We start from the raw sequence: 20,982 nt of genomic DNA on the forward strand, positions 1-20,982 counted from the left end.
CAGAAAAAGGGATGGCCTTCTCTTCAAGTCTGTCTGCCGTGTGTGTGGGCAAGAGTATGGCAATGAGCGGCAGGGTGCAAGAGGAGGATGCTTGGAGCAGAAAATGGCTCAGAATTACAACAAACTGACCAACTTCCTCTTCCTGCATTTCATTTCCTGTTTATTTGCGGTAGGCAGAGATCCACTCCCAGCACAGACTCTCCAACTTGCGTGTGAAGGAGAAAGAACCTCCGCACACAGGGCAGAGGCTCCTCATGCGGGAGAGAGAGACATCATACATGTAGCACAAAAGGTACAAATGTGAAAGAGTAATAACATCGAAGCAGGGATGGTTTGTGGATCTAATGTGTGTGTGCTTATCAATGAGTTTATAATGTTTCCCCTAAGTATAGTATGTGAGATATTGTGGTTGAATGTTGTTCTGGATAGATGTTTTAATGCGTGGGAGCATATACAGACAGCTTTATTTTCAACTGAGGTTAACATGTTAGTTGGAAACATTATGCAAAGTAAACAGTTGTCTCAGAATGGTATGCCGGTATTTCAAAAGGTTCAAACATTAAACAGCCTTACAGATGCGGAGTCTCCATATGTTTTTTACTTCTAAATCTAACATAAATATATAAACATTTTTAAAATAGCATTTAGCATAAAAATATTTTGGCAATTGTTTTTACTTTTCCCTATAGTTTATCAGATGGAGATCTCTGCTCGACTGCTGAGTCCCCCTCGGGTAAAATACAGAAACAGTCAATACGTTTATGAAACTTGTAAAAAGTTGTGCAAATTCATATATGATAAATATCAATATAAATAATTGTTATTCTATATGTACAACTACTGAAGACAAATGCTAGGTATATTAAATTAAAGAAACATATTCTCAAGTTTAATTGAAAAACATATTAATGTATTATACATTAATAATTACTAAACGTGATGACTGGAATTAATTGCAAATTGTTTAAGTATATTTCACAAATCTCTTGTTATATAACTTTTTTAACATTTTTATGTTTTTTTTAAATTTTAAGTCACAATTTGCATTTATTTCTAGGAGAGGGTGTTGCAGTATTATCGGTTGGCCATGTGTGGTGCTGGACTTACTTCAGCTCTGAGCTGGAGTACCTTCCTACCATTTTGGGTCTCTTTTTCCCTGTAGTAACTTTAAACGTGCCAATTGTGAATAGCAATGGACATTCTCTTTATGGGAGGGTTCACATCCTCCCTAAACCCCTCCCTGACCTGCCCTTAAGTCTCCTTACTCCTTCCAACTCTTCTCCCCTTTGGTGTTATTTTCCATTCTCCAACCACTTACCTTATCCCTCCCACATTTACTACTAAAACATGTATTAAGGTGCACAGCAACTCCTAACTCAGAAGAAGCTCCACACATAGGTTTGTGAATAGCATTTTGTAGTATGTTTTTAGTTTGTGAATAGGCCCTCCCATCTCCAAAATGGAAAGCTGTATTGACATGCAGCTAAGAACAATCAAGCTGTAACCTGTGTTGATTAACTGTTTTTATTGGAAATCTAGATGTTATTGTGATACGTGGAAATAATGACATATAAACCACATGTAATCCTCCATAAAATCCTACCAGTTTTAAGGTAAGGAAGACTTCTACTGTAGGAAACCGATTTTTTCTGTGTGGTCACTTCAGATTTTTACTCTTTCTGCTTTGCGGGTTTAGAATTATGTGCACTTTACCCCCTGATAATTAGGAGTAGAGTGCCTGTACTCCCCCTTTAAACATGGTTGCATCGCCTTATTCCTAAATGGCACATTTAACCTGTTGGTAAGGAACTAGTATATGATGTAGAAAGTACATTCAGGGCCTACAAGTTAAATGCCACTTATATACCTCTAGTAAAAGGAAGGAGTGGGGAACCCAATAGACCCTTAGATCAACAGGTAAAAGTGCCCACAAGGAATTCTTTCTTCTACTCGTTCTCATGTGTTAAGAAGTCATCTGTAATAAGCTCTGAGCAGTAGCTTACATTGAGTAATTTTGAAAAATTAATTCCTTATTTTAACATGAACAGATCTATGAAGACTGCAAAGGAACAAAACACAAAACAGGTGTATACTTCTTGAAGCACAAATTTATGTTGAGAATTAGAGGTTTTTTAGGTCTCGTGACCTATCAATGCGCGCAAGCGCATTGAGGGAGCGAGAATTCAAGTGCTGAAAACAATCGTGAAACCAAGGGTTTCGTTTGTGCGGTTTTCTTTAAGTTCACGTGAATCACGTGAGCAAACAAGCACGCGCATTCACGGCCGCACAGCACATCAAAGGGCTTCGCCCAGCGTGCGCTCTGCGGCTTCTTCTCCCCTAACACACTATCTCAGCTCTCCTGCCCCCATCCGGCTTCCCTCCGGCCACTCTCTAATTACCAACAGCCACCCAATCGCCCTACTACAGCAAGAAGGATGCACTGCATTCTACGAGACCTACTGGCAACGCCAGTGCTTGTTGTTGCTGCTCTTATCTCATTGACACTTATGTGGTCACCCATTCCATACACTATATACATAAAGAAATTGTAACTAATTATACAGAAAACGATTCCTCTAGTGATTAAACCCGCCCGCTTTTAAATATTAGTGAGTCACCCCCATGTAACCCTTGTAGCCCACAATGTAGGATGAATTGCATTTAAAAGTGGAACATATAGAAAATGACTATGTTCCTACAGTAACATGCCCCAAAAAGCTATTTTCTCTTTGGACGGGTTAGCTGTCCTATGTAGAAAACTACAGCGCATATTAAAATAGTAATACTGCTATCTCAGGAAAAGGGACCAGCTAAAAAAAATGTCAACCAGTATTTTTAATAGTTATTAAATTCCAATTCAAGAGTGAAGTTGAATTTTTAGTAAATAATAAGTAAAAGAACATTTTAGAAAGTTTCCTTTTCCCTGCCTGAAGTTCCTGGAAGCTAATTTGCATTAGCTTTCCAGCTTCTCCGAGCACATACTCAGCATTTAATAAGTGTGAGCACGGTGTGAAATGCGTACCAGGAGCAAACAATACTCTGGCCTGTATGGGCAGAGATAACTCATCTGAACACCACAGAATATTCGGAGTGGGGGCAGTGGGCATCCTCTGACACCGCACTGTCAAATTCTGCTTAACAGGTCTGTTGAGTCACCTGTAATACTTGGGCCACATCTGAAAGGGAGAGAACAGGGTGCCAATACAGTTTTTCTTGAGTATTTTGGATTTATTGCGGTTTTGGTACTACATAAGTATATTACACATTGCCCTGTACGATCTGTGTCTTTGCTACCTGTGGATTGACCTCAGGTTATTTTAGTGACTTTAAAGGTTCAAGAGTTCTAATTATTTCTTGAGGTTGGCTGTCACCTACACCAAATAATAAACCAATTTCTTACACCTACTTTCACTACCACTCAGATCGTTTGTAGTATCAGCAGTACTAGTGACTAGTCTATAATTCCTAACTATTTCAGTTGTAAACAAATTACTCTAAAACAGAAAGTCCACCAATTTCATCTAAAAAGTAATTTATCAAACTTGATTGTGGAAATGTAAAAAACAAAGGTTCCAGTTCATCCATATAATAAAATTCTAATCTTTTACAGGGAGTCTTATGTAAATGCACCTCTATGAGGTGCCATTGGAAAGCAGCAATCCTACAATGGATTAAAAAAATCTACAACCATTGTCCTACAGCTTCTTGGTTGACAGAGCAATTGAAATCTGAAAAAACTAAATGTAAAGCTCTGGAAAGGAATTGGAGAAGGAATTACACACAGGACTCCAAATTAAAATATAAGCAAGCGCTAAAATACTATCAAGCTCTTTGTAAATCAGCAAGGAAGGACTATGTGTCCTCCACTATTTCCAAAGTTCAGAACGGTTCACATACCCTGTTCTCTATGGTGAAAAAACTCACTGGTTTCGATACACAGTCCCTACCTCCCATTCTCAATGAACAACAATGTGACTGTCTCGCTAACTACTTTGTGGACAAAGTATAGCAAATACATTCCTCACTGCAAAATACTCAGTTAGCGACATCTGTTATGTCACTCTCTACGTCTGAGTCGGCCCATAGTGTGGAGGAGGCCACCAGCCTAGATACCTGGGCACTCTTTGACATTAATTCTTTTAAAAAGATTGTGAACAGTGTTAAATCCGGCTCTCCATGTGATCTTATCCCTGTGTCTGTGTTGCAGCAGATGGAATTACCTCTTCTTACAGTAATTATGCAGTTACTTAATGCCTCTATTCAAGAAGCTATTGTCCCGTCGGAATGGAAACATGCCATGGTCCTTCCCCTTTTAAAGAAAGCCATTGCAGACCCAACTCAGACATCCAATTTTAGGCCTATTTCTTTGCTTCCAACCTACTCAAAAATTTTGGAAAAGCATGTCAATTTGCAATTAACTCAATTTGTCGAATCTACTGACTTTCTGCACTCTTCTCAATCAGGTTTTAGGACCGGTTATTCTACTGAAACCACTTTTCTTGGAGTAACAGAAATGTTGCGATTGGACTTGGGGGACACCGTGGCTCTTATACTACTCGACTTGAGCGCTGCTGTTATTTATTTATTTATTTTATTATTATTTTTTTTTTAATTTAAAAGACTTTTATATAGCGCTGGCTAGACCCGAAGGTATCATAGCGCTTTACATGAGAATCAACAATGTTACAGAACAAGTTCAACAAATTACACAATACATCAAAAAATTAAGCAATACAATTACGAGGGGAGAGAAAGGAGAGAGAGAAGTAGTGGAGGGGGCAGGGGAGGTGAGAAAGGGAGGATAAGGGAAGAAACAATAAGGAGAGACGAAAAGAAGTCTGTCTAAAGACCGACTGGGTAGGTGATGACCAAGGAGGGAATCCGCGGCCCATCTCCTCTATAGCTAAACCAGGTAGCTCCATCGGGCGTCAGACAAAATAGTTCTGTCTCAATACATTGAGAGAGCAGAGAAGGAGAGACATAAAATAGAGGGAGGATGCGGGAGGAGAGGACAGGAGAGACGAAAGGAAGTGGAACAATGTGGTTCAACAATATAACAGAAAAAGATCAACAATTACTCATCACATCAAACAATCAGCAATACATTGGGAGAGGAGAGAAAGGAGAGAGGAAAGTAGTGAGGGGTAGGGGAGGTGAGAAAGTGATGATAAGGGAAGAGACAATAAGGAGAGACGAAAAGAAGTCTGTCTAAAGACCGACTGGGTAGGTGACGACCAAGGAGGGAATCCACTGCCCATCTCCCCTATAGCTAAACCAGGTAGCTCCATCGGGCATCAGAGAAAATAGTTCTGTCTCAATACATTGAGAGAGCAGAGAAGGAGAGACATAAAATAGAGGGAGGATGCGGGAGGAGAGGACAGGAGAGACGAAAGGAAGTGGAACAATGTGGTTCAACAATATAACAGAAAAAGATCAACAATTACTCATTACATCAAACAATCAGCAATACATTAGGAGAGGAGAGAAAGGAGAGAGAAAAGTAGTGGGGGGTAGGGGAGGTGAGAAAGTGAGGATAAGGGAAGAGACAATAAGGAGAGACAAAAAGAAGTCTGTCTAAAGACCGACTGTGTAGGTGACGACCAAGGAGGGAATCCACGGCCCATCTCCCCTATAGCTAAACCAGGTAGCTCCATCGGGCATCAGAGAAAATAGTTCTGTCTCAATACATTGAGAGAGGAGAGAAGGAGAGACATAAAATAGAGGGAGGATGCGGGAGGAGAGGACAGGAGAGACGAAAGGAAGTGGAACAATGTGGTTCAACAATATAACAGAAAAAGATCGACAATTACAAATTGCATCAGACAATCAGCAATACATTAGGAGAGGAGAGAGAGAAGTAGTGGGTGGTAGGGGAGGTGAGAAAGTGAGGATAAGGGAAGAGACAACCGTAGAGACGAAAGGAAGTCTGTCTGAGGACCGACTGGGTAGGTGACGACCAAGGAGGGAATCCATGGCTCATCTCCCCTATAGCTAAACCAGGTAGCTCCATCTGGCATCAGACAAAATAGTTCGGTCTCAAGTGTCGAGGGAAGAGGTTCACTGAGAAACAGGGTGGGGACAAGGGGCAGGGGCAGGTGATGGCAGAGGACAGAAGCTGGAAAGAGTAGGAGCGGAGGGGGGAGAGGGTTGGGGGAAGTGAGAGGGGGAAGATGAGGTCAGGAGAGACGCGCGAGCGTTTGCCCGAAATCCGGCTAGGTAAGTGATAGTCAAAGGAGGGAGTTCAAAGTTAATCTCCCCTATGGTTCGCGAGGTAGCTCCACCGGGCATCATACAAAGGTAGCTTTAGAGTTGAGGCCACAGAGTTGAGACAACAGAGTGTAGTGACGCAGGCTCCCGTCACCGCCCACTGGAATGAACACAGTTTTTATGTCATCTTCTTCACTTCACTGTGGCACCACTTAGGGTGTCCCGTGTCTAAGGCGGTTTCGGTTTCACTTTTCCTCCCAGCTGCTTGTGAGGGTGTTCTTTTCCATTGCTGCCTCCGTCACCACTCCTTCAAATCCCCATATGTTGGACCCTAAGTCGGTGTGGTTTAGTGTTTTGAGTGAGACTGGCGTCACTTTGTTCGGCCGGGTGTCAGCTCCACAGGTCAGCTCCACGGGGCCCAGAAGCGAAAGCTCCGCGCCAGCGCGTCTGCAGGTAGACTTCCCAGGGGGTCGCGTGTGACGAAGGGTATGGAAGAGGAGGACTCCCCGTCCCAGAGTCAACCGTTATTCTGGCAGCAGCATTATGGCTAACAGAGCGGCCAAATCGCCGTATCTCCCCTCAGTCATGCTCTCCCTGGGGGCTCAGGCATTTACATGCAGGGAAGGAAGATGTTTAGGGCGGCGCGCCGCCATGAAGAAGCCTCGCGGCCGCCATGTCAGATTGAGTGGTCAGACCAGCTAGCCCGTTCCAATATGGCCGCTTATTTGCTTACTATGGAAATCTAACTATGGTAGTCCTATTTTTGTTTCTATGCACCGATGTCGGAGGTCTTCTTTCCTTTTCTATGTATTATCAGCCATTTTGGACGAAATGTAGCTCTATCGACTAGCCAGTTTTCATGAGGCCAAGGATTGTCCACTTTCTCGTTCTTTAAATCTTTTAGACCTTTGTTACCGGTTGTTTAGAAATTCAGTTCTTTAAAATGTCATTATTCTTTTTCTGTATAATTTGTTCTTAACCTCATAAGCCTTTATTCCTCGGTGACCCGGGAGTGTAGGGGTGGGTGAGAGGCATGTGCTCTTATTCTAGCGCTCACCTCCTGCCTCGGACATGCTCCCCTGCTCCATGTATAGCCACCTGATAAATTTCTTCCATCCATGGCTCGCTCAGCTTCCACCCCTCCTCCGCTTCTCATCACTTGTGTGGAGAGGAGCCCCAAAGTTCACCACAGTTGCGGAAGTCCGGCGAGCTACTCGGAGCCTCCCTCTCTGCTCCAGCCGTGCCGCTCAGCTTTCTCTGACTCCGTTTCTCACTTTAACATATGGAGTGATGTACCGTAGCTGCTGGAAGCTTCAGGGACTGGTCGCATAACCGGAGCCACTCTCTGCCATCCTCGAGTCCGATGAATAATCTCCTTCCCACCGTTGTGTGTTAGTCAGCTACCATTTGCCCCCTATGTTTGCCGTGATCTCCAACTGCTCAGGCCGGTAAGCATTTCTCGTCCGATTTATTTCCCTCTAATTTTCTTTCTTTCGCATGGCTAATTTGGTATTAATGCAATAAATTACTATCCCTAATCAAATCCTTGCAATCCCTTGGCGTCACCAGTTTAGCGCTCGACTGGCTTTCGTCTTTCTTAACTAAACGGACATTTCAAGTTTTTTCTTCCAGTGCTAGTTCTAAAATTCATACCTCTCCTTATGGGGTACCCCAAGGTTCAATCCTAAGTCCTCTTCTCTTCATTTTGTATGTTCAACCTCTGGCGACAATTGCAGAAGAGGCTGGGTTGGGCCTTTTTTCCTATGCAAATGATACCCAAATCATCTTCTCCCTTTCCACTGAAAGGATATCTGGACTTTCAGCTCTTCAGGCTGGCTTGAGGAATATTGCATCTAGGATGCAAGTAAATCTACTCAAGCTTAGCGAGAAAACTGAGGTCCTAATTTTGGGAAAAAATAAAAAATCTTTGGGGTCCCCAGCACTGGCCTAGTGAAATGGGTGCTCTAACTTAGCCCATTGATCATATCCGCAATTTGGGAGTTATCATTGATGACAAATTATCCATGAAGCAGCAGGCAGTAAAGGTGGCAGCTACTTGTTTCACCATTCTAAAATGGTTGAGAAAAATTATTTGGATTCTCCCGATCTCCACTCAAAAAAACGTAGTCCAGGCACTTGTGACATCTAGAATGGACTACGGAAACATCCTCTATTTGGGTTTAAATAAGGGTGTTACACGGAGACTGCAGGTGGTACAGAATTCTGCTGCCAGGTTGCTCTGTCAGCTTTCTAAAACATCTCCCACCTCCAGTGTTTTGCGCAACCTCCATTGGCTCAGGGTTGAAAACCGTGTTAAGTTTAAGGCCCTGAGCTATATGTATAAAATCAAGGATGGTTCTGCTCCTAAATACTTGCAAACCCTAGTCCAACCCTACCAACCTTCCTGCCTATTATGATTGACCACTCAAGGAAAATTTCTGGTGCCTAGGATTAAACTTTCAAGAACGGGAGGTCGTTCGTTTGCTTGCCTTGGTCCATCCATGTGGAATTCTCTTCCTATCACACTTCGCAATGAAACTTCATATATGAATTTTCGTAAACTTCTGAAAACTTGGTTATTTAACCAATAGTTCGCATTTCTTGCAGTCTCTGTTTCTTCTCTTCTGCTCTTTTGTCAGGGTTCAGCGCTGGGAAACCCTTGTTGGGTAGCTATGCGCTATACAAAATTCATTTAACATAACATAACGTATATTATTATAAACCTGTTCCCAAGGTACTGTTGACCTAGAACGTACCATTGGCCTTGTACTACACAACTGCCTTTTCACTTAGTCCTTTGCTAGCATTATTCATTTTGAAAATCCAGAATTATTCTTGTAACATGAAGCCCTTAGACTTCTTGACCAGAAAGAACCTTGCCTACTTATACTTCTTGATATTTCTTCGGCGTTCAACACGGTCAAATATAACAACTTGATTGACCTCCTTAAAAAAAGGATGGGCTTATGGGGTCCAGTCTTACATTGGTTTACTTCGCTACTTCAAAATGGAAGGCAGAGAATCAAAATTAACCACAGCCTTTCTAACAGTAAGCCGGTCTCAATTGGAGTTCTAAAAGGATTCGCACTTTCACCCATACTATTCAACTTGTACCTGGAGCCTCTCACCGAAATTCTGAATTGCACAAACGTACACTATCACATGTACGCCGATGATATACAATTGTACATGAAAATGCCTTCACCAAACAACATCACTATTCTCAACTCTGCTTTTCTGAAACTCAACTGTTGACATCTCATAACCACAATATGCGAAATACTCTCAAGATGGAATGCCTCCTGCTTACCTCCCACAATCATCATGCTCCCATGAAGATTGGCACAAACAAATAACAGCCCACAATTGCCCCCCACATATTGTTAACTCAACTAGATCATTGGGCATAACCTTAGACAAGTTCCTAACTATGCAAGATCACATCAGAACAACAACTAGAGGAGCCAATCACCAACTCTACATTTTAAGGAAAATCAAACCATTCCTGCCGTTTGCGGACATACACCTTGCAGCCAAATCTCTAGTTATCTCCCATTTAGACTACGGAATTGTGACCATAGCCTGCTACCCAAAACTAAACAGGCACCTTTAAGGGCCACTCTGAACCACCCATCCTACCTCAACTGGCATCAAGGTTTCCAAAATCCACCCAAACCCGACTCCTCCCACGGAAGTATGGTACCCAGGCCTGGCCAGCAGTGAGATGCCCACATTGCCACCTTGCACTGAATTGAGGAATCCATTCAGATCCGGGTTGTTAGAGACCTATGGTGAAGCATTAAACAGAGATCTTTGACTTTAACTGTATGGAGGGCTATGAGATAGATATTTTTTTACCAGACAGTGGGCATAGCCAGGGCGTGACATTGACAGGTCTTCACCTTGACTTAATCATCTTTTCTACTGCTGTCCTTCCCATAACTGGTGCAGTGTAGATATTACTGTGCTCAGCCATGGTGAGTGGTAGCCATGCAAAGCCTAGTGTGCATACTGCTTATGCAGTGCAACTGACATCTTACGCTCTCCATCTAATGCTAATAGTGTGGAAGACATTAACGAAAAAGACCCTTTTGTACTTCAGGCTAGTAGGGAGTGGTTAGGGTGGGCGGAACTTGCAGAATTTCACTTCACAGAATTCTATGGAGTTTCACTCTGCAGAATTCTGCGGACTTACGTAAAAACACTGTGAGATTCCACGGAGTTCCGCAAGCGGGTGGAATTCAGCAAATCGCGCTCCTCACACTTATTTTTAACACCGGGAGTTTGTTCTGCACTATTAAATCAGTGCAAACTGCACCATTTGGCCCGCCAGAAGGTACTACTTCTTTCTGCCAATCGAGTAGATTTTCTACTCAAGCAGCACCTTCCTCAGCGCAAACGTTCATGACCTAATGCCACTGCCCGCATTCACAAATCCTGCCGGGAGGCATTCTAGCACCCTAAAATTATGTTAGGGGACGCAGATTCTTGCTCATGCTCACCAACTTCACATTGGCAGGCCTCCTGCGAGAAAAAACTCCACCACGCAGCTGTTGGCAGAGTTTTGCGGTAACTCTGCGTTCCAAGTGAAATGCAAAGTGGGCAAAACTCCACAGGCGGAGTGGAATTTTCGCCCACCCCTAGTGCAGATGACAATGTTAGGATTTTTGCTTGCTGAGGCAACTGTACATTTTTTCCCAGAAAAAAACATGGTATGGCATGCTGCTAGTTCTTTCAGAAAACAGCCACATAAACCTAAAAACGTATATGTATTTACTAATGACACAATTCAACTACTGTATTAAACTGAAAACATGTTTATATGTATTGCCATAGGTACTGTAGAATTAAGAATTGTTGGTAACGACATGTATGTTCATTGCATTTTCCTAGCTCTATTATTGAATTTCTACGTATGACAACACAGAGAAGATTTGAGTCATCTTGATGTCAAACTGCAGAAGGAGGAACTAAATGGTAAATATTTACTTTTTGCTTTAAACACCAGCGTATGTGTAAGATAAATACATACAACATAATGTATGTATTGAGATTAAATGTTGAAATACTTCCAATCATTACAAATGATATTGTCGACTGCTTCTGCATGTCGAATACTGAAATATTCAATATTATTCTACACATTCTAAAAGTGAATTGAATCGAAATGACAGACTCCCCTTTGACGTGCAAGGTATTTAAAGTGTTAGTTTGTTTAAAACAAAACAACACAAAATATTGAATAATGGGAGATCAGAAAACACATTACATTTGAATTCCACTGCCACAAGTATCGTGTCGTCCCAAAAGAACCAGGGGCCTCATTTATGAAAAGTGACGCATCGCTGCGTGAAAACAGCGATGCGTCACTTTTCACTGCACACTCCTTGCGACACCAATGATGCGTCATATTTAATGTATGACGCCTCATTGTCGCAAGGAGTTACAGATACGTCAGTATTTCTGACATATCTGTAAGCGCAAAAGTGACGCATTGCTGGAGTGTGTCACAAAAGTGACGCAACTCCAGCAATGCTCCCTTTCACATGGGGCAAGCCCCATGTGAAAGGGCCTGCGTCAGTCTTACGCCTGCTGTGAGGCAGGCGCAAGATTTTGATGCAACGGCGTCCTAAAAGTGACGCAATGAAATCTCATAGATTTCACTGCGTCACTTCTACGACCCTTCCTTGCGTCAATACGCCCCCTCGCATACATTATACCTGGCGCAGGTATAATGTGGCGCAGGGGTTTACAAAGTGATGCATCTACCTAGATGCGTCACTTTGTAAATATGGTGCAACAAGGCACATTATTTATGCTGCTGGTGCGTCACAAAAAGTGACGCACCAGCGGCGTAAAAGTGACGCACGGCCTCATAAATGAGGCCCTAGGTTTCAGGAAAATCCAGTTTTCTAATATATTTAAGTACTTAGACATAGCAAAGAGGATATGAAATGGGCAGGGTACATAAATGAAGGTCAGAAATATGTGATTTGGTTTCTCCTTTTAAGTAACCACCAACCTTAGGAAGTCTACTGGTGCCAACTGGCATGGTCACATTGGCCTTGTCAGTGGTAACCTAAGATGCCACAGATAACTGGGCTACTCACCCCTTGCTGGAAATTGTATATGTGCAAGCATTCAAGCAACTCATACTGCCATGACCTACTGTTAAGCATTTTCACAAACTGTGATCCAGTAACTCATACAACTGCCATTACTCACTGCAACCTAGAAACCAGAGAAAATTCATACAAACCCATCAAATAAAGGGTCCCGACATTGATCCATGTTCTTATATACTAACATTTGCCTCACAGCCATAAAGACCTTAGTGGTTCTTTTGACCCTGGCGAGCTGTTCACTGATGTCGCTAGGGCACCTGAGGCCTCTCCTCCATACAACCCACCGCAGGCTACCTGCTGTATTTAAAGAAAGCAGAGGGAGCGGTAGTGCAGTCCGATGAAACTGATTCTCGGAAGGTGCGCAGGAGCACTTTGATCAGAAATGAAAGCACAGCACACTGTCATATGTTGTGGCCAGTTCTAAATTTGTTTCCCTCAGAAAAAAAAAAAACGGGATTGTGTTTGAGAAAAAAAAAAAAAACGATGGTTGCTGCTTTAGTAGCATGGCACACATTAGAATGTGATGTCTGTTTTTTAGCTGCTTGCACATGGTGATGGAGGCCACATTTCTTGTATTCAGAGAGAAACCAAGAGGCCGGATGCAGCACTGCTCTAACGGGAGGGGTTGGTGGGCATTTGATAGGCCAGTGTTAAGCAAAGCATCATAATTCCGTCTGGAATGAACAAGCAACTCAACTATGATCTTGCCAAGATCCATTGCCAGGTGTCCTAGTGCTTTTCAAGTTTGTAGAATGCATTCTTGGCAATAGCAGAAATGTATCCTGGTAGATTAAGTCTGTTATTGAGGGGGGCCGTGGCCGACTGCTGAACATGGCGTCCGTCATTTAGCCGAGCTCCGTGCCCGGGCTCATCCTGAATTTACACCAGGGCACGAGTCGGGGTACCACGCGGGTGGACGGCATCCCCCCACTTATTTCCGAGGGTTTTTCAGGGTGGACGGCTAAATCAAAACCGCGTCCATCATTACAAACGGCAGTTCCGCCCACCTGCAGCATGCCTTTCCAGCCTAAAGTCCTCTCAGTTTACAACCCAAATATCGCCCTTCCTTAAGACACTTTACACAGCAGCAAAGGAGGAAGGTTAAAGTCAGTCGTTCCTCACATCCTTAATACCGCCTCCTCCTCCTTTTCCTCAATACACTCCCCTGGGCCATCTCCCGGTTTCGTTTCCTCGGAAGCAAGGCGTTTCTGCCCGTGAGTTTACCCTTATGCGTCACAACACCTACTTGTTTCGATTCCTCACGGCACTCGCTGTCACTCCGAGGCAGCCGGACAAAGCGCACCGAAGCAGCTCTTTAGACATAGGTACCAACTTATGTACGGCCCTGGGTCCTCGGTCCCGAGCGCCCATGATGTTTCAGCTGAGGGAACCACCGACCCCCAGGCATTCCCCTCCCCCCCCCCCTAGCAGCAGCAGTGTCTCAGCTGAAGTGCAGAGAGGGCAGTGTGCAAATGAGCTGGGTGACCAAATGGCTCCAAGCATGGTGGACTGCGTCCCCCCACTTATTTTACCAGGGGGACGCTGGACTTCACTCTCAGGCCACTGGGACGAGATCGGAGCGCACCTTCCGTGACGTCACTTCCTGTCGTGACGTCACTTCCGGTGACAGCGTCCCCCCACTTCTCTTTTTAGGACTGGTGCCCTGATTTACACTTACACACACCGCACAGAGGGGCTCTCTGCGAGGTGTCCTGGAGCAGCTGGGCAGTAAAGGGACCTGCTTTCCAGCCCGCTACCAACCATACAGTGCGCCCTCCGGAGCCTGTTTGCCGGCGGGGAAATGACGGAGAACCCGGAGTCGAGGACGCGCTGCGCCGCTCTACTGATGGTGCTGACTGCGGCTTTATCGAGGAGGCAGACAGGAGGAATCGCAGACGGGTCGTAGGGGACGGACCTGGCTGCTGTGAGTCCTGAAGAGCGGACCAGAGCGAGGCGGTGAGCGTGCCAGCGCCCCGGAGGCGGGCCTTGGGGGCTGCAGCTACGCGAGGCCTGGGGATTGTGAGGTATTGGAATCCTTCTCCACAAAGTACTCGGGAGCCAAGTGTAGGGAGGAAAGTGTATTTATTCATTTACATGACTTTGGAGAGCGCCAGGTGTCTGATGCTCTATGCAAATCTCCCCCGTCTGGCGCTTCGCGGTAGTCCGCAATATGGCGGCCTCGCGCGCTACATGCTTACGTAGCGCGGATCAACTACAGCGCGACACTACATATCTCCCCCTTTTTGCACAACAACAGAAAACATACAGTCACTAGATATGGTAGTCTATTTTTCTTCTGCCAGTTCAAAGTCTCGAAATCGGGCCGGTCTCACCACCGCTCTCCCTGCTCGTGTACGCCTTACTGGAGTAGAGGTAACATCCCTGGGACTGTTCTCAGCTGGGCTCACCACCTTGTCCCCTCGAGTTCCAGGCCTTTCTCTCCGCAGGGTTTCACTCTCCTCTCCCAGATGTTCTTCTGCCAATGGAACGTCACTGTCTCCCCGGTCATCGCTGCTTCCTCCTGCTCCAGGATCACCTTCTTTCTCCGGGCCGCTATGTTCATTCTCCTGTGGCATCTGGTCTTGTGATGTTCTCCCTCTCTCTTCAGGAGACCATTGTAGGATCTTATTACATTTAGACATGCGGTCTTGGGACCACACATTTCCGTCACTGAGCAGCGCCGTCCTGTCATATACTTCTTTCACTTGTAGGGGTTGACTATATTTGCTGTCCCCTTTCCTCCGCAGTACTGCCAGTTTAACTCTGACCCATTCCCCTTTTTCCAGGAATGTTTCTTTCACGTTCCTCCTCCTGTTATAGTGTTCAGCGTATATCTTCTGGGCCTTTTTCATATTGTGCTGCACCACCGCAAGGGACCATTTGCTTGTCACTGTCTTTTACTTCCACACAAGATTGTCTTTAGTGAAGGGGTCTCTTCCTCTAAAGATCTGGAAGGGGCTATACCCCGTGCTCGTGGGAGTGATGCGGTAGGCCCACATCATACTTTGGACTTCTTTCTCCCAATCCTTGCCCATCATGATGGCCGCTTGGATGGATCCCATAAGGACTCTATTAAACCGCTCCACCTGACCATTCCCAGCGGGGTGGTATATGGAAGTGTGCTTGGTTTTGATGCCATTCATCTCCATGTACTTGTACCATTTCTCCGAGGTAAACTGTGGACCATTGTCGGTAAGGATGGACCTTGGTATGCCCTCTCTGAGGAAGACTGAAGAGAGGAATCGAAGCACAGTGTCTGTGTCCATTTCTTCTTGAATGTGTACTTCAGGCCACTTCGAGTATCTGTCTACCATGACGCAAAGATATTTTGGTGTTCCCTGAGTGTCTAGAATAGGCCCCAGAATGTCTATGGACACTTCCTCCCAGGGATTTGTCGGGTTGACGAACTTCCCTAAAGCTGGTCTAAGGGGTGTTAGGGTCTTGTCTGCCCTTTGACACTGATCACAGTCCCTCACGTGTTTCTCTATTTGGATGTCCATTCCGGGCCACCAGTACATCTGTCTCGTTCTCAGCTTGGTCTTTACTATTCCTAGATGACCCTCGTGGAGTACAGCTAACAGGTGGGTAATCAGCGTTGTTGGTGGGACTACTTTGTCTCCTCTGTACAGGAACGTCCCTTTGTCGTCTATAGACAATTCCTCTCACACCTCATAGAACTTCCTGAACGCTGTTCTTAAATGTCTCTTTTCTGGCCATCCTTGAAGGATGCTTTCTTTGACCTCTTGGATATCTACTCCATATGCTTCGGTCCACTCCTGGTTGCTTATCACCTTCTCCTGGTCTTCTTCTAGGGCTACCATCTCCTCACTCTCTCAGCGCCTTCAGCGGCTTCTTCTATTGCAACCGCCCTACTGAGGTAGTCTGCTATCTTGTTCCTATTTCCTGGAATGTACTCTACATCGTATCTGTATTCAATCAGGACCTTGACTAGGGGTTTGTGGTCAGTCTTAAGTTGGAACCTTGTACCCCACAGGAACTGGCGGAACTTCCTCATGGCCCATACAACTGCCAGCATCTCTTTCTCTATGACGCTTAATTTTTGTTCCGTGGGAGATAGGGCCCTTGATGCAAAGCTAAGGGTTTCTATAGTGCCGTCTTTCCTTTCCTGCATAAGGACTGCCCCCAGTCCTTTCTCACTGGCGTCTGTTGTCAACACCGACTGCCCTTGGGGGTCATATCCTTGCAGAGGTATGGCTTGGCTGATATCATTCTTCAGGTCGTTGAATTCTCTTTGTGTCTCCTCCGTCCATGTGAATACAGTCTTGTCTCTTATGAGTTGCCTAAGGTGGTGCGTTTTAGTTGCAAAGTGACGTACAAATTTGCTGTAGTATTCAGCCATCCCTAAGAAGGATCTCACCTCTTCCTTGCTGGATGGTGCCGGCGCGTTGCAAATCGCCTTCACATTAGCTTTTTTGGCCGTGATGCCATATTCTCCAATTTCGTGTCCCAGGTATGTGACCGAGGCCATTCCTAGGCGGCACTTCTCCCACTCAGCTGTCAGGCCGTTGTTCTCCAGGACTCGAAGTACCAGGTCCAGTTTCTTATTGTGTTCCCTTAGGTCTTTTCCCATCACCAAAATGTCATCCTGGAAGTACTGCACGCCTTTGATATCTTTGAAGAGGCGGTGCATCAACTTCTGAAATGCAGCCGCTGCTGACGCGAGTCCAAACGGCATTCGCGGAACTGATAGCATCCTAAGGGTGTTATAAACGACGTCAGTTTCCGGCTCGCTGGGTGTAAGTCTTTTTGGTGATAGGCTGACTTGAGATCGATAGTGGAGAACTACTTCACGCCTTTTGTCTGGGCTAGCATCTCTTGTATGCGTGAGAGCGGGAACTTCTCCACGACTATGCACTTGTTTAATTCTCTCAAGTCCACGCAGAGGCGAACCTTCCCATTGGGCTTCATTGCGACCACCAGAGGCGCCAACCATTCCGAGCAATTTATTGGTTCAATGATTCCATTCTCCTCCAATCTACGCAGCTCTTTCTACACCGCTTCTCGCACTGCTATGGGTACGTTCCTTACTTTGTGGGAGATCGGCCTGGAGTTCTCCTTGAGCTCTATCCGATGTGTGAACTTCTCTAATTTGCCGACCTTCCCTCCAAACACCTTGGGGAAGTCTCTCCTCATCTTCTCAAAGTCCGGCCAACGCTCGGGTGCTGTCATCAACACTAGCGTGTCTCCTCCTGGATCCAGCTGTATGCCTAGGTCCCCTTGATCTATCCACCCCAGGACCGATGGTCCCTTCTCTGCTACATACAACTTGCACTCGGCACTCCGCCCTTTGAACTCGAAGGTTAGGACTCTGTAGCCGACCATGGGGATGGGTTCACCCGTGTACGTGACTGTTCTTATGTCCGGTGGTTCTAGCCGTGGGCCTAGTCTGGGTCTGAATTTCTCATTCCACACTACTGTCTGGACGATGGTATACGGGGACCCCGAGTCTGCTACAATTTTGATTTGCACTCCTCCGATTACCATATCACATTGGGGCTTACGGGAGCGTTTGCCATCTATGCCCAGTACTTGGCCATCCACGCACAGTACGCTGTCCTCCTCATCTTGTTCTCTATCTTCCACTTCCTCCGTGTCTTGCTCTACATATTTCACTGTGGTGCGTTTTGTTTTCCCGCGACACACCTTCTCATAGTGTCCCACTATGCCGCAGAACATGCATTTCACCCGGAATGCCGGACATCTTTTGTCATTGGCCGCAAAGGCCTGGCTGCCACACCGGTAGCATGCACTCGTGCCTTCTCTATTCTGTTTCATTTACTGTGCGGGTTTTCCAGTCCATCTGTTGGGTCCTTTATTTTCTGCCGTCATGGTTTTGTTCCTTCCCACCGGTTCTGCGTCATCTACTTTGTTCACCTTGGGCCTCGGGGTAGGTTCCCTCTTTGCTGCGTCTGCGCACCTTTTTGTCAGCTCAGCCTTTCTTACCATGGCAATTACCTCCTTCAGCGTGGCTTCTCCACTCGCCCATAATTTGTCTTGAACAGTCTTATTGGTGGTGTGCATGACTATCTGGTCCTTTATGAACTCATCATGCAAGCCGCCAAACTTGCACGTCGTAGCCAGCTTCTTCAGTGCAGCAACGTAGTCATCTATTGATTCGCCTACTTCCTGTTTCCGTTGCTGAAAATTGTATCTATCAATGGATGTGCACACTGCTGGTCGGTAGTGGTTATTCAGATCTTCTATTGCATGTCTGAATACGTCGTCGTCTGCCGCTTGCCTAGGCGTGGGTACAAGATTCTGGAACACCCTAATCCCTTCCGGGCCTAAGTTGTGTAGGAGTATTCTCTTCTTTCTTTTACTGGGGAAGACTTCTCCATGCTCGTCTTCCAGGGCTTGAATGTAGTTCATGATATACTCTCTCCAGTCCTCCCATTTCATCAGAGGCTCTCCTGGTTTGGGCAAGAACGGAATTGGCATCATCAGCGATGAAACCTGCGTACTCATTTTGGCGCGTCTTGCTGGATCCGCCTCCTGACCTCTCGGGCTGCCCGGCGCGCTTGCTCCTTCCACGTGCGCCTGGTCCACTTGGGGTCCCTCTGCGCCCCCTGCTCTGTCTCTCCCTGGCTCTCCCAGGGTCTCCAACTTGTGGGATTTATTCCTGTGTCAGCCTATCTTTTGGTGACTCCTTCTTCAGCTCTCCGTTCTCTCCCCCCAGAGCTGCAGGGGTAAAAGTGGGGTCTGTGCCAGTCTCTCCTCTCCTGTCTTGCTGTCCCTTGTACCTTCTTGCCGACTTTGTGCTTCCTCTGCCCTTCAGTGTTGCCCTATGCCTCTGACACGCTCTCCAGCCACTTCAATATATTGTCTTTCCTTACTTTCCCGTATCTGGCTCTTCCTGCACGTCTGGAGCGGATTCCTGGTGCCAGTGTGTTTCTTCCTCCTGGTGCTGGGTTCTTGCCTGAATAGTGTGCTCAATCCTTTTTTCTTTGTTTGTTCTTTTTTCCAGTATCCCACCTTCGTCGTTACTGTGAGGTACTGGAATCCTTCCCCACAAAGTACTCGGGAGCTAAGTGTAGGGAGGAAAGTGTATTTATTAATTTACATGACTTTGGAGAGCGCCGGGCGTCCGGTGCTCTATGCAAATCTCCCCCGACTGGCACTTTGCGGGAGTCCGCAAGATGGCTGCCTCGCGCGCTATGTGCTTACGTAGTGGGCCGCGCCTCTGGGCAAGATACCTAGACAGATAACCTGTCCCAGAGTGCCCATACCCACAGAGGGCCACAGTTTGTACCGGTCAGAACGCCATCTGCTTACCTTGTATGCGCAGCAGTGACCGGCTGTGTGCCTCATTGGGAGGATCGCGGCTGGTGGCCTGTTGCTGGGGTGCGCCCCCAACCCCCCGCCCCCCGTGCATGACGAGGAAGCATTTCACTTTGCTGACTAGACTGAGGCGACGGTGATGGGCCGCTTTAAAGGAAAGCAACAGGACGCTGGGCCCAGCGCGGACCACGGGATGGAGCGAGTAGACACTAGCGAAACATCACAGTCTCCCATGTGAATACGACCTACAGCAGATGCACTGCCCCTGGACAAACTGGATCTTATCCTTCAGGAAGTGAGGGACTCCAGGAAAGCCATCGAGCAGCAAATTGGTGCCCTGACGACTGGTTTTAAGCTGCTCAAAGCGGACCATGCCAAGCTAGCTGATAAAGTGAAGGATCACACCGTGGCACTGACGGAACTGTCTCCACAACAGGTCCAGAATACGACTCATATACAACAGCTCTAGAAACAGGTCAACACCCTGATGGATTGAATCAAAGACGCGGAAGGGAGTTCGAGACAGAATAACGTACGCGTAATTGGCCTGCCAGAACGTTGTGAAGGGATGGATTCAGCACGCTACATGGAGCAATGGTTCCGCGAACATGTCACATCGGAGTGCCTATCCACCCAATACTGCGTGGAACGAGCGCATAGGATACCTACAAGTCAACCAACCCCGGGAGCCCTTCCGCCGCCTCTTATCGTCCGCCTATTAAATTATAGGGACTGCGATATGCTATTGCAAAAAGCAGGAGACCTGAAGCAGATACATTTTGAGAAGAGCAGAATATCGCTCTATCCAGATTACACGCTTATAGTGCAGAGACAGCGCTCCTCCTTCATGGCAGTCAAAAGGAAATTGAGAGACCTAAACCTAAAATATGCGCTTCTCTTTCCGGCCCGCCTGAAAATCATCTATGAACGCAAAACGCACTTTTTCGAGAGCCCAGAAGACGCTGAAGAATGGTTGGAGGTGAAGGACCCGACAGTGGCTGGAGACAACGCCTCCCAAGACTCGCAACATAGCATCAGCGGAATGGAGCTACCCGGTACATGTCGGAGCAGGCGGATCTTAGGGAACACTAGACGGAACAATCCGACCTCACCGCAGCAACAGCAGAGCAAGAAACAGGCACTTATAGCAGCTGCTACGTTTAGAGAGACTGCATTAGTAGAGGACTCAGCCTCCTCTGAGGATGAACTGCACAGGTCAGACTCCGAGGGAAGTGTGGCCCGGTTTCCCACTGTGTCCCCACAGAGGGTGGATGAATTGTTTGGCTGACCGCCGTGAGGACACTTGTACACGATGACTTGCTTCTGCCTATGGCGCAATATCCTTTTTGTT

At 46.2% G+C, this 20,982-nt stretch overlaps 1 protein-coding gene across 1 annotated transcript in view; it reads left to right on the forward strand.

The window, feature by feature from the left end:
- LOC144791046 (disintegrin and metalloproteinase domain-containing protein 9-like) overlaps window positions 1-20,982 on the forward strand; it is a 1,785,694-nt gene that overhangs the window by 1,706,098 nt on the left and 58,614 nt on the right. Inside the window, exon 21 of the mRNA XM_078665681.1 lies at window positions 11,101-11,184. Coding sequence (XP_078521807.1) covers window positions 11,101-11,155 — 55 coding nt within the window. The 3' untranslated portion in view covers window positions 11,156-11,184. The remainder of the gene's footprint in view (window positions 1-11,100; window positions 11,185-20,982) is intronic.

Source organism: Lissotriton helveticus, chromosome 11 (genome assembly GCF_964261635.1).
Source record: "Lissotriton helveticus chromosome 11, aLisHel1.1, whole genome shotgun sequence".
Taxonomy (NCBI): Eukaryota; Metazoa; Chordata; class Amphibia; order Caudata; family Salamandridae; genus Lissotriton; species Lissotriton helveticus.